We start from the raw sequence: 14,864 nt of genomic DNA, 5'->3' as shown, positions 1-14,864 counted from the left end.
ACAAGTTACTGCCTGGCTTTATTCTGTGTACTTACATGTGCAATCTGCTTGACACTGAGGCAACTTTGTATTTCCCATCCCTATACATAACTCAAAAACATCTGAACCCAGTACATACAGATCCACCCCTTCACCAGCCTCATAACTATGCTTATTGATTATAAAATTTGCATACCTTACTTGCACTCACACACATTCTCATCATTCCTCCCATGCTGATCTAGTTTCCCTGATTCTTGAATTAGGTAATTCAGTAATTTCTGAATTGATTCAGTATTCATTTTTGATTCAGTAATTTCTCCAACTTGATGCCATTCCATAGGCTGCAATAATGAGAAGGACACTGACCTGCAGTGATAAAAGGATTATCATTCTGTTGTATATGACTCTGATCAGACCACACTTAGACTATTGTTCTCAGATTTGGTCCCCAGGATTTGAAGGGGATAAATTAACTGTGGAAAGGGTACAAATGCAGATAACAAAGATGGTTTCAGGACTGTACAATGTTAGTTATGAGGATCGGCTGAGGGAATGTGGACTGCAGAGTTTGGTGGATAGAAGAAGGAGAGGTGATAAACTTAAGACTTTTAAACTGTTGAAAGGTGGTTACAGGGTCGACACGGGAGTTCTTTCGCTTGGTTGAACAGAGGGAAGGAGTGATGACAAGAGGCCATCCCTGGAAGTTATGAAAGGAAACCATGAGCAAGAGGATGAGGAGTGGTTTCTTTGCATGGAGGGTGGTTGAACCATGGAATACATTGCCTGATGGAGTGGTGAGAGTGAGAATGGTCAATGAGTTTAAGGAGTGGTATGATAGACTTTGTGTTTCTTAGGGGGGGGGGGGGCTCCCCTCGATGAGTCTTGATGGACTTTGTGTTTCTTAGGAATGACCTTCCACGATAAGTCTTTTGACTCCATGGAGGCCTGGATAATAATAATAAATAATAATAATAATAATAATGATTCCTTCTATCCAAGTTCTTTCTACCATCAAACTTACTTCCACACATTCAAAAACTTAATGTGTGGAAGTAAGTTTGTTTCTTCTTCTATATTTTTTGTCTATCAAATCATTTGCTATCAAATCCCTCTTTAACTCAGTATTATCATATCAGGGAAGTAGACTACCAATTTTCACTCTCTGACCCTTTCACTCTTTTTCCAGAAATCCTTTATATCCGCTTTCATACGGTATTACTACTTAAATCCTTTATTCCTACAAACAATGCTATCTCTCTAGTTTTCTTTTCTGTCTCTCAATTGTCATATTATTAATTATTCCTTCAGAAAGATTGAAATTGTAATTATCATGAAGTGTGAATTTCATTAGCAAATCACTGTACCATATTACATCCTTTTTCTTACTTTTTACTTGATTTATTATTATTATTATCTTCATTACTCATTGACATCTTACTAACTTGGCGTAGTAGAGAAGAGTATAGTACCCTCCTGCAATGAGTCCTTAGACTCCTTGGAGGTTAACATAATAACAATAACTTTCATGCTTTGCTGTTTCTTATTTTTCTGTTTATTTTTCTTAGTGCATACTAATCTTATTCTTTCTGTGTTTATCTAGACATTTGTACTAGTCCTGCATTGATTTACAATCAATGTGTAATAATTTGTCTTTACATAGAGATTTTCTCGTGTCAAATGATGTCGGGTTATTTTCTGTATCTTCATTGATATTATCAGTATCAGTGTCATAACAAATCCCTAACAGGATTAAAAAAACCAGTAGCCAAGGATCTGAATGGAACTTACAACAATATCCCAATCTACCTGTCCGAGTACTTAACACTATATTATAAAGAATATAAAGGAAGCAATTCAAAAACAGAAAAGAAAGCAATTCAAAAACGGAAAAGAAAAGTAAATGAAATCATAATTGTAGTAGGTACTAATGACTTAACTAGCAGTAAGTTCAGTATGAGAGAAGACATGAAAGGGTTGTTGGAAGCGGTGAAAGTGAAGAGTGAGAAAGTGAAAATCGTCAGTATTTTACCTCGATATGATAAAAATGAATTAAGAAGAAGGGCTCTGACATCATTGATAAAAACAGTAAATTACTGATTTGCTTTTCACATAAACCTTAGAGCTAGGTTTTGTGATGAATATAATAGCTACTCATTCCTTTCTCTAATTACTATTACCAGAATACACAATCTTATATTTGTTATTTAGAAGATACTTGTTTTTGTCAGTATGGTACTTCTTTATTCCAATAACTGACTTCACTATTCTGCCTGATTCCCTGACAGAGACAGCTGGGGCCTTGTTTAACTAGGTGATGCCTCATTTGGCATGTCATTTTTTTCTTATTGTACCATTACATTGTGTTGGTTCAGGAAATTAACAACTATAGTAGATAATAACTAAATTATTTTAATTGTTACTTCTTGTATTTTTCCAGATTTAAATTGGCGTCTTCAGGGATTAATACACTGGTATCTATCACATGCACACTTCAGTAACAAAAATGGAACAGGAGAGATACCGGATAGCTTAAAGTCCTATAATTATGCCACATGTTGACTTTGGTTAGGTGTTCTTGGCTATTGGGCTGAATGTCTGCTGCTGCTGAGGGTTTTCCATATGAGAGGCAGTTTCATACAACCATATTTGTTTAGGTTGGGGTAGTTGGTAAAAGCTGCAGTAGATTTGAGGAATAGCCTTTCAAATTTAAATTTGCTTCAGTGGAGTAAAGTGGCTTTTTCTAATGGATCCTGTGCCAAGTATCCAGGGCATGGTCTGCTAATCCTGAGCTGCCATAGTGGTGGAAACAGGTGTAGTCTTGGTGCTCTGATATACAGATTTTGGCTTTCCTGCCTGTGTGGCCAAAGTATGAATAGTTTCAACTGCATGGTACCTGGTACACTCCAGGTAAATCCAGTGGCTGTAGCTGGTGTTTGGGAGAGCAGATAACGGTTGATAGCTTTCTGTGTAGTTTATATATTTATTAGTTTATAAAAGAGCACAATCTGTGCTCTTTTATATTGTGCTCTTGAAATCTGTGCTCTTGAAATCATCTACCAGAAGACTTATACTGTCCACAATCATCTGAATGGCCACTACTGCAACATTGCCTCCTAAACCACCTCCATTTTACAGAGATGCCCTACTACATTGGAAAAATGCACTCAATACATGCTGACAGGATCATCAGAGTCAACTGTACTCACAGAGCCACTGTTTTCAAACAGAAATATGAGTCCCACAACTGGCCAGCACTTTCTTTTCCGTGAATGGAACTGGGTAAGAATGAGAATCATAGGGGACCTCCTGACCCAAAACTGAAAGTAGATGTTCACATGCCTATCACAGAAAACAGAAATGCAATATCAGCAGGTGAAGCTGCCATCATAAAAGACTTTCCAGATATCGCCAGACCTCAAGGAATCTGAACTACTTCTGGAAACTCTGGAGAGTCCACTTTCCATCTTGTGTCATCTGAAGCCTCACTACCACTTCTCCCTTCCAACTCTAAGAAAATGTGCCACTTCCTCATGTCAATGTCTCTAACTTCACTCTTCACATTATCATCCCCATCCCTCTCATCTGCAAGCCTGCACATGCCACTCAGTTTTCAGTGGGATCTCCCATACAAATCAAAGTGTATCAGCCAGATCAGATAGAGACATACAGCAGAGGCTATGACACAACTCCTGCACTTCTTGCAAACTCCTATGAAGCTCCACAAATTCTAACTTAGAGAATTGTATCTATGTCTCTTCTGCAACATCCCAGGTACCTTGGAACATAGATATCTGACCTGTTCTGCAAACAAGACTATGCTCTAAATATTTCCTCTAGTACCTGTAACTACATGCATGCACACAGCCAAGAAGACTACTGGTATCTACTCCATACAGATGAGAAGAGATGCAGAATATGCAACTTCCTCTTCACCTTTTCCAAGGCCCATCATCTACAGTTTCCACCTTAAACACACGAGATAATGAGCACCCATCAATCAGTCGGAACAAAGCCTCATATGGAACTTACATAGGAAACTACAAAACATTCTTGCTCTGCTATCACAAAGAAACAAAAACTGTAGCCAAATTCATTGAGGAGTGGAATCCAACTAGTACCCTTTTCTGGATTGCCAATGACTATACACTTTTTATGACAGTGGCAAAGTTTATTATTCTTATCATATATACATAATATTTATAAATATACAATGCAAGTATACTATCATTATGTTATATTTTCTGTTGGTTTTTACATTTATTTTGGACTGATTATTTGTTATAAACAAATACAAATGTTTGAAATAGTTAGTGAGTTTTTACGATATTTTATTTATTTTTTATGTGTAACCAAGGGCCATAGCCGTACTGATTACTAGAAAATTAAATTTGAGCGTACAGTCGCTGCAAAATCCAGTGATTGCTTCTATTAGGGACTCACATAACATGGTATATACTAGTTGTAATATATTAGTCATAATTGGACATGATATGTAAGTTATAGTGATCTCTTATAATATACATTTAAAATAAAGTTCAACATTATTTAGTCCCATGAGATAGTCTCTCAATCTTTTTCTGAAAGGGTATTCTAAGGTTATTAATTTTATTTCAGTTGGGAGTTTATTTTAGCTACTTGTTGCTAGCTATTCAAAGGATTTATGCAAAATTTCTTTCTTTATCTTGGGTACTACCAGCAAGTTTTGGCCACAGCATAAGCCATAGTCTACATTATGTACTGAAAAACTTATCATTCTTTCTTTCATATAATATACAACAATAAAGATAGTTTCTGTAATGGCAAAATATTATGAAAGGCAAATAGATTGTTGGTTGAATATGCGAAGTCAGTAATGGCTATAGCTCTAATTATTCCATTTTGTATTCATATCAAAGGAAGCAGATTGTCATAGTAATCACCATTCCAACAGGTGATACCATATTGCAGTGAGGAATTTACCCAAAAATAGTATAAGCATCTTAAGAATGCTGTATTTACAAAATTTTTAACATAATATATTCTGTTAATTATGAATCTCAACTTTAAAAATGTGATGTTGGAGTTCCATTTCAGATTGCTTTTGATATGGAGACCAAAATACTTGACTTATTTTGTTGCTTTTTTTTTTTTTTTGACTAAACTACAGTTATAATTTTGGATATCACTTTCATTTCATACCATTTTATGGTTATATGGTTATATTGTGATCCAGCTTACCTGTTTATGTGAAGTGCACATATCTCATTTTATTGGTATTCATTTTATTATTATTATTATGTATTTATAATCTTTGGACACCTCCAAGGAGTCTAAAGACTCATTGAGGGAGGGCACCCACTCTACAACTCTCCCTCTCCACCAGTCAGTCCACCAACTGCAGCGAACTGCAACTACCATCATCATCTACACCAATACCATCTATTGCCCACCACCAGTATTTTCACAGACAATCACAAACATCCATGCCCATGGCGAGATTCAAACCCGCAGCCTTTGGCTGAAGAGCGGACATGCTAACCACGCTTAAAAATACGCTAATAGTTAGCTTATTTTTTTAAGATGTATAATTTTAAGACCATTATTGCTAAACTACTTATTTAGTTTCGACATATCATGGTTAATCCGATTTTCTAGATCCTCAAGGGTTGTTTCAGTGTATACTAATGCCTTATCATCAGCAAATGTTATTATTTTGCAAAAAGTTTGTATTTACACAGATCATTAACATATATTAAAAAGAGGATAGATCCTAGCACTGAACCTTTGTGGGACTCCGTATTTTATTATTTTTGTTGCGCTATTAAATGTGCTTAGCTGGTATATTGTTTTCTGTTATTCAGATAGGATTTGAACCAGCATTTAGTAACCCTTTAATGCTGTATCTAGACATTTTCAGTAGTAGTAGCGCATGATGAACATAGTTGAACGCCTGAGATATATCAAGAAAAATAGATGCTGTGTACATTCCTTTATTTATTCCACTATAAACTGTTTTATGGAACTTCAACAGCTCTTTTTTAGTATTGAATCCGGATCTAAACCTGTATTGATTAGATATAAAAGGATATGGTATTTAGATAGCTATTTAATCATTTTTTCATTAGGATTTCAATAACTTTTGACACTGTGGATAGTATAGATATTGGTCTGTAATTTCTGATTTAATTTCTGTTGACTTGACTTATTACTCTTTACACCTATAAGGTGTAAAGACCCATGATTTCTTTCATGTAAACATGGGAGAGATCACATGTTTACATGAAATTCAAATTGATTTGGTATCTCTTCAAAAGGGGATTCGATATTTGGATTTATAGTCGTGTTTAACATTTAATAATTCTTCAAAGTACTCTTTCCATCTTTGTTGGACTTCTTGCTCTTGAGTTAATAGCTGACCATTTTTATCTTTAACCTCACATTCATTCATCTGATAGGTTCCTCCAAGTTGTCCTATAATTGTATAAACTTCTCCAAGATTTCCAGTATCATTCACTCTCTGAGTATCTTCAGCAAACAGTTGATAGTAGTTTCTCTTGTCATTTCTGGTGGAGCGCTTTACTATCTTATGTATTTTATTGTATTTTAAAGCCTTTGGGACATTATTTAGCTCTGATAGAAATATATCAACTGGACCATCACATGCACAGTATATAGCAAACATAAGTATATTCATTACTGTGTCATAAATCATCACAGTTTCAGCACTGTGCATTTATCCATTTATGTGAATTTATTTATTATACTAATAATGGCAGCACATTATTATAATAATGGCAGCAGTTAAGAATGGCACAAACTGGTGAATATATTATCAGAGACACAATGTAAATATGGAAAAGATAGGTAAGTGATTTTGAACTGTAATGTTGACTCTTTACTAAAAAGATTAATTCCATTTGTCATTCATGTATCATTTGTCTCCTTTCAGTTGTATGTCCAAAAAGAAAAGCTTTTGTTCTCTGTAACATAGTCTTTTTTTTTGTTGTTGTTGTTGCCTTTCTTTCAAATGTATATTTTATCAAGTTAAATATACAGGGTGTTCGGGATAAATTTGACATATTTATAATTAATTATATTTTTCCGTAAGTTACATGTATTAACACACACTTCTCTTCATTTAAAAGTTTGGACCCTTCTTCATTCATATACAAGATGTCAGAAAGGATGGATAGCTGGAACCCACCTGAATCATGGAAGAGAATAACTTGTATCATGATGATTCGTGCCCGCCATCAAAATAAGGATATTACGACTGCTGCCCAATGCTCCCTGAATACAGTAAAAACAATCAGGCATGAACTAGAGACTTGCAATGGTGACTACGACGATGTAGCAAGAAGAAAGATCCCTAGCAGACGATCTGATTGCGTTCGTACAGCAGAATTCCTCGCAAATCTGCAGGAACAGGTGTTGAAGAACCCTGGCATTGGAATTCGGGCTTTGTTCGTGGAGTTGCTAACTGTAGTCAAGCCCTGGATAACAAGGGTAGCCAATGGTAGGCCGTATGTATGGCAGCAGGATTCGGCCCCTTGCCACACCTCTGGGAAAAGTCAAAAATGGTTGTCTGAAAATTTCTACGACTTCACCAGTCCAAATGTTTGGCCTCCAAACTCCCCAGACCTTAACCCCATGGATTATTTTGTATGGGGCGCAGTTGAAAAAGACACCAATCGCACTTCCAGTAATACAAAAGCCCAGTTAATGGATAAAATTAAAACAGTTTTTGCGGCCCTTCCCAGGGAGACTGTAGCATCAGCTTGTTCGAGGTTCCGAAGCAGAATTGAAGCTGTGATCGATGCTAATGGTGGTTATTTTGAGTAAATCTTGTTGATAGTATTGTAATTAACTCTGCCTGTAATGTTTTTTTGTCAATTCATTAAATTTAATAGATACAAAGAAGATTTTCTTTTTCCTTACGAAACTGTCAAATTTATCCCGAACACCCTGTATATATATATATATGTATATATATGTATAGCAAGAAAACGAAATGAATGAGTAAATATAAATATAAAAGTTTTCTTTCCCTCCCTTTTTCTCATAGCTTTCCTGGTCAGTATCACATGAGGCATTTGGGTGCCACTATTTTGGAACTCATATAAATTAACTGAGAATCATATAATATTATTTTATTTGTTTATTATTTTTTTAAATTTAGAGATGATGATGATGATGGACAAATTGCACCTGAAGGACATTTAGGTATTCAAGATAACAGACAAACATTCATTGGACATAATCCATTTTTAGAGGTAAGATATTTATGCCAGCATACTGATTTCTTTATTTAATGTATAATCCAGTGTGATCTTCCTGATTGTTTAAGTCTTATGTTTGTTAATTTTGTGTGCTGAATTTATCCATTATACTAATAATGTCACAAACTGTTGAATGTATTATCAGACACAATTTTGTAAATATGGAAAATCACATGATCTTTGGTGACTAGAACTGTGTATTGGGCTGCACTATTAGATTCACCTTTTATCTGAAGCAGTTAGTTCCACAATAATGTCAGTTGGGTGTTGATTGGCCCTGACTGTTCTGTTGCTGGCTGTTTAAGAACGATTGATAATTACATATACAGTATATATAATTATCATTCACTTTTAGACATTTTATAAATTAATTAATTCATTTATTGTATTTATTATCACTATTTGTTTCTTTGAGAAAGATCATCCTAAAATTTGCAGTTTGGAGCTGAAATTTTTTTAAAGAAATTACAGTTTTTTGTTGGCAGCATCTACTTAATATGGCTAATTTAATCTGTCTTATATGGAGGTGGCAGGATTTTTTCTATAGAAAATTCCAGTTTTTCATTTTGCAAAGTAGGTACATCAGCCAGGACATATGGAATTAACAGTACACTTGCTGCATAGTCTTAGTTGCTTTGGCCTAATTCAAACTGGACCAGCTTGTTGTCAAATAAACAAAAATCATACACCCTTTTGCTCTTTTTTTTTTCCCTGACATTATTGAAATTCATTAGTTTTCAAACCCTTTTATAGTGAATTTCTGTTATGTTCATGAGAAGCAACAAGATCATAATTTTAAATGAAAACAGTATTCGTTTTTTTATTTAATTTCATTTGACAGTCTTGTAAAACAGGAAATAACAGAAAAAAAAAACATCATAACAAGCAAGGAAATGACTGGACACAAACATTAAAGAGTGTTTCATGATAGCATTCTTGTATAAGTGACATCATTCACTTTTAGACATTTTTTAAAATTGATTCATTCATTTATTGTTTTTATTATTACTTTTTGTTTCTTTCAGAAAGATCATCCTAAAATCGAATTCGACAATTTTAGGATTTGAACATCGAATCAAAAGCCATTTCTGACATGTGTCCTGTAGAGAGTTTTGTTTTGCTAAATTTTGATGGTGCGATAGGGAGTCAACTGAATAAACATTTATATGGAATATGAGAAAAATTAGCCAGATACTAACCTAGCAGTATAGAAGATAGTATCCAAACTAATTTTAAATTATATATTTAGTTTAATCCTTTATCCAAGTGTAAGCAAACAAAGTTTGCACCTGAAGTATCTTCAGGCCTGGTGCAACTCGTGGCAAAGGTGGACTGATTTCACCTCGCTTCCCTTAATATCCCATAATGCAAAGCACAACATTTTCTCTAATCCAGAGTAATTTAATAATAAGGTGTGACACCTTTTTATTTTCACATTGTTTTTGAAAATAAAAAGGCAACTGGTATATGGAAATATGACTTTTGCATTGCTTCAACCTTGGTACCACCTCTTGGTCTGGCTCCCACTGAAGAGACCTCAATAAAGGTCGAAACCGGTCTGGATAGTGACCCTTCATATAATGCATAGCATTATACATGTCTGCAAGGGGATGTGCTTTGCATTATGGGATACTAAATCAAGTGATGTGAAGCCAGTCCACCTTTGCCACGAGTTGCCCTAGTCCTGAAGATACTTCAGGCGCAAACTTTGTTTGCTTACACTTGGATAAAGGATTAAACTAAATATATAATTTACGGTCTAACCAAGCGGGAAAAAAAAAAAAACTTCCAAAAACTAATTTTAACTTATTCATTCAAGAGTTAGGCCAGATATAAAATAGTTGATCAAAGACTAGACATCACAGATATGAGATTATTCTGAGAAAAAATAGGGGAGTCAACAGATGGCATCAATTGCAGAATCATTAAAAGTTAAGATATTAGGATGGAACTTGATATTGGTGGCATTCAGGAACATGTAAGCACATCTAAAGTATGATTTTTGTTTGTTGTTTGACCACAAGCTGGTCCAGTTTGAATTAGGCCAAAGGTTAGGAGAAGAAAGGTTTGCAAAAAAAGTGTTTTTTGCCAGGAAGGTAGGGAAAAAAAAATCTAGATGAAGAACAAGATCTGGGTGAGTTGATACAGTAAGAAGTGCATCAGAAGAAATATAAGGTCAAGTGATGCTGACAAATAACACTAATTTTGAGGAATAATGATTCAAACTTTTCGTATAGGAATATCATAATATCCTGTGTATTCCGTGAGGTACATATCAAGAATTTGATTATGAGAGTCCTGGCATAACTTGCATACAAAGATACAAAACAGATTTAATAGATTTAATAAGTGTTCTTGCATTTTGCAAAATGCAAGAACATTATTAATAAGGCCAGATGAAACACATGAAAACAGCTTGTCAGAACCAGTAAATAAACACACACACACGTTTTGTAGCATTTCTGGATAACTGTCAGTTTTATTTTGTTGGTATTAAAATGCTGATATTGCACTCCTTCCTTTCATTTGATAAACCTTACTCTACACAACTGACCTCAACCTACAGAACATCAACCACCACCACCGCCCTCAGTTCTCCAAGCCATTCTCCAATGGGGTTCAGATAACCTCATCAATTTCAATGCTAATAAAACCCAGTTCTCTCTTATTTCTCATAGAAAAGAAACCCTTTTTTCCTAGTATTATTTTTGACAATACCCAAATTTCCAGACAATTTGAGATTTCTCTTCTTGGAATTACCGTGACATCAAGCCTCTCCTGGCATAAACACATCACAACCATTGCATGCTCAGCTTCAAAAAAAACTAGGATTTCTCTTTCATTCAAAATGTTGTTCACCTCTGAACAGCTGTTAACCTTATACAAATCATAAATCCACCCAGCTATTGAATAATGCTCTCACATATGGGGGTGGGGTCCCTAAAAGTTCCCTCAGCGTTCAATTAGGAGGAGAGCAATTAGACTTATTAATGACCCATCTCTTACCAACTCCCCCCACACACGCACACTTTCACACATCATGTTGGAGGCTTAATGGATTTTTTACAACACTCACAAAGAATTAAAATAGAATTTAATACTTCCTATATTTCGTCCTAGTCACTAGGACATCTACGGGGATTACAAAAACAATTAATTAACATATACACAAATAACAAACAATACTAAGCCCAACCACGTGGGTGACTCTAAAGTCAGTGACTTTAGAGTCACTGACTCTACTAAGCTAGTAGAGTCCACTGACTCTACTAAGCTGACTCTACAATACTAAGCCCAACCACGTAGGTGACTTTAGAGTCACCCACGTGGTTGGGCTTAGTATTGTTTGTTATTTGTGTATATGTTACATTAATTGTTTTTGTAATCCCCATAGATGTCCTAGTGACTAGGACGAAATATAGGAAGTATTAAATTCTATTTTAATTCTTTGTGAGTGTTGTAAAAAATCCATTAAGCCTTCAACATGATGTCCTCACAGCACTTAAGCCTCTACACACGTACACTTTCACACAGATGTTTTGGTTTCCACAATGTGTATATTCTACAAATATTTCCATGGGAAATATTCATATGAAATAGCATCAATAATTCTAACACTTAGTGCTAAGCTTATTGGGATACATGCAGCTGCTGCTCAACATCCTTTCAGTTCACCTTTAAAAGTTTCTTTTCCTCTTCCTTCATCCCTGCAACCGCTGTATTGTGGAACAGTCTTCCCCCTGTTGTGTTTCCCAAGGAATACAATATACAGTCTTTTCAATTAAAAAAAATAAAAATAAAAACCATATTAATGCAATCAAAACAGAAGATACAAGTTTTTTACTGTTTTCTGTGAAGACAAGCCACAGTTTATGTGGTTGCTCTTCTTCTACCTTTACATCCTCATTTTGCCACTAGACCTGAAATCCTAGGAACTCGTGAAAATTCCCCGTGTATACTTTTAAGAAATTAATTTGACACACTTTAGCAAATAAATTTATATAGATAGAAACAAAAATATCTTCACCTGTTTGGAGGTTAAGGCATTAGAGAAGTTGGTCGAAGGCTGAGTTCAGGAATATGTAGATAGGAATATGATACACTATGAGAGGCAACGTGGCTTTTGTGGAGTTGCTTTTATCTGAGTAATTTTCTCAGTTTTTATAGTGACATTTGAGTTGGATAAATGAAATGGTTACACAATGACACTTCTGATCATCTTTGTAAAGGCTTTAGAGAGGATACCACATGGAACTCTTACGTGAATTGGATAAGTGGAGATGAATAAGAGGATAGCTGATGGACTGACAACAAGAATTAGGACATAAAAGACTGTAATCCATGACAAGGCAGATGCAACAACAGTATGCTACATCACTAATTTATATTATATCACTAATGTAAATTAAATAGCAGTGACTTAGGAAATGATTTAAGTTAATCCAATTATTTGCTGATCACACAAATCTGGGTAGAGCACTATTTAATAAAATTGTTATAGTGATCCAGTATGATGATTTAAATAAAGTAATAGTGTGGGCAAAGGATAATGGCCAGTTTAATGTAGCAAATACTTTAGGATGAAATTATTATCCTAAAACATCAATTTAGTATTATACAGAATACTGTATAATACTAAATTGATGGAACCAGACTGCAGGAAATTGATAAGCTGGGGATTTAGGCATGATAATGGTGGACAGGGAGTTGAAATTCAGAGAGCATTTTGCAAAAGTGGGCAGAATAGCTGATGGCATCACTTGGATGTTGAAGAACACACTGATGAGTTGAGATAGAAAAGAGATGCACAATAAATTCAATTTATGAATTAAAAGTGGTCATTGTAAGATCATTAGAAATAAATAATAACACACAGTGATGCTTCATAGATTTTCAAAAAGCATTTGACACAGTAACCCAATAGTTAATAGGAATGTTTAAAAAACATTGAAATTGATACGAAAGACCTTATTATAATAATAGAATTATATTGGAATCAGGAGGAACAAATTATAAATAAATAGTGAAAAGGGGATCACCCCCTGGAAGTTGTGTGAAAGTGGTTAATAAGGATGTGCAGACTAGAGTTTTTGTTTGGAGGGTGGTGAATGAGTGGAATGGAATGCCAGAAGTAGTTGTGAGTTTAAGGAGAGGTATGATAGGTGATGTGTGAATAATGGTTAGCATAGTCTCCCACAACAAGTATTTTGACTCTGTGGAGGTATCCTGTACAATAATAATAAATATTAATAATGAAACAATAGATATTAAAAGAGGAGCACGACAAGGGTGTATAATATTCCCTATACTTTTCAGTATATAGTGAAATGATAATGAGAGAATATGAGGAAATTGAAATGGGAATACAAATAAATGGCAATAGAATTAGCAATATTAGATTTGCAGATGATTTGGTGTTCATAGCTAAATCAAAATAGAATTACAAAATATGATCAGAATACTAATAGGAAAGAATCAGAATTATGACTTAGTATTGAATACAGCTAAAACAGGTATATGATGATAAAGGTATCTGTTTTCTGAGGATAAGCAAAAGACAGCAACAAATTTGATTTCATATCCTCAGAAACATCTGAGGAAATGAAATCAAGAATAGCTAAAGCAAAGGAAGCATTTTGGAATAATGAACTACAAATGACCCCAGGAATAAATAAAAGGACTAAAATGAAAATAATAAAATAAAATTCTGTGTATGGTCCATGTTGAATTATGCAGGCCATTGAGATGTGGTGCTGTAGGCAAGCACTGAAGATTTCTTGGAAGGAGAAAAAAAAAACTTACAAAAAAGGTATTGAAGTTAATGGGAACCAAAAGAGCACTTGTGGAAGACCGTATAAAGAGAAAGTGCAAAGATGACAGGACACATATTAAGAGGATGGAAAATACTGGAGGAAATATTAGAGTAAAGAAGATCTGCTGAAAGATCTAGAACTTTTTGGGTCAAAAGAAATAGATGGGTAACAAGAGCTATTACATGATTAAAAGGATGCAGAGGAATGGATGCTCTGGCATACCATAATTACTAACCTTCAAATTGGAGAAGATATTAAAAAGACAGTAATGATGTGCTTACATCTAAACTACTAAGCACAAATTTAGTCATCTGGGTTTATTGTTGGGGATGAAGAAGTCATAGAAAAGATCCATAGGCAAGTTACCACTACACATCTGTAGTGTAGAATGTTTTCTGAGGTTGTCCTTAGGAGTGGCTTAGGTTGTCCTGAGCTGTGTCATTCACATAGTGTTCAGATAAGTCCTTATTTTTGTTAAATATTGGTGTTATTGTTAAACATTATTGGTGGTATTTTCTTTATTTTTGACTGTGTTGTTTAATCATGACTATTGTTATGCGATATTGTTTCAAATGTGTTCTCTATTTATGGCACCGATGTGTAAGAGAAAAAATGGTGGCCAAGATTTCAATGTTGAATCTGTGGGATTTAGTGTGATATAGCATGTGTTTAATGTATTAAATTGCCAAGAGTGGATGGTTTGTGGTACAGGAGTGAGGATGGAGAAAGTATGTGTTGAAAATGTTTCATGAGCAAGTGCTCATGAAACATTTTCAACATATTTTTAAGGATGCAATAATTTTAAGGATGA

The 14,864-nt window shown here is 34.6% G+C and overlaps 1 protein-coding gene across 6 annotated transcripts in view; it reads left to right on the top strand.

Annotated features, from left to right (window-relative positions):
- The window catches only part of LOC150099548 (uncharacterized), a 569,663-nt gene that overhangs the window by 411,283 nt on the left and 143,516 nt on the right, over nucleotides 1-14,864 (top strand). For all 6 annotated transcript variants that reach the window (XM_090403425.1, XM_090403424.1, XM_090403426.1 and 3 more), the window contains one exon: nucleotides 8,141-8,234. In XM_090403425.1, the coding sequence (XP_090259551.1) occupies nucleotides 8,141-8,234 (94 nt within the window). The remainder of the gene's footprint in view (nucleotides 1-8,140; nucleotides 8,235-14,864) is intronic.

The sequence above is a fragment of the Typopeltis vanoorti genome, chromosome 14, assembly GCF_054136105.1.
Source record: "Typopeltis vanoorti isolate ZY-2024b chromosome 14, IOZ_Tvanoo_1.0, whole genome shotgun sequence".
NCBI classification, from domain to species: Eukaryota; Metazoa; Arthropoda; class Arachnida; order Uropygi; family Thelyphonidae; genus Typopeltis; species Typopeltis vanoorti.
This window is presented reverse-complemented; position numbering and strand designations above follow the sequence as displayed.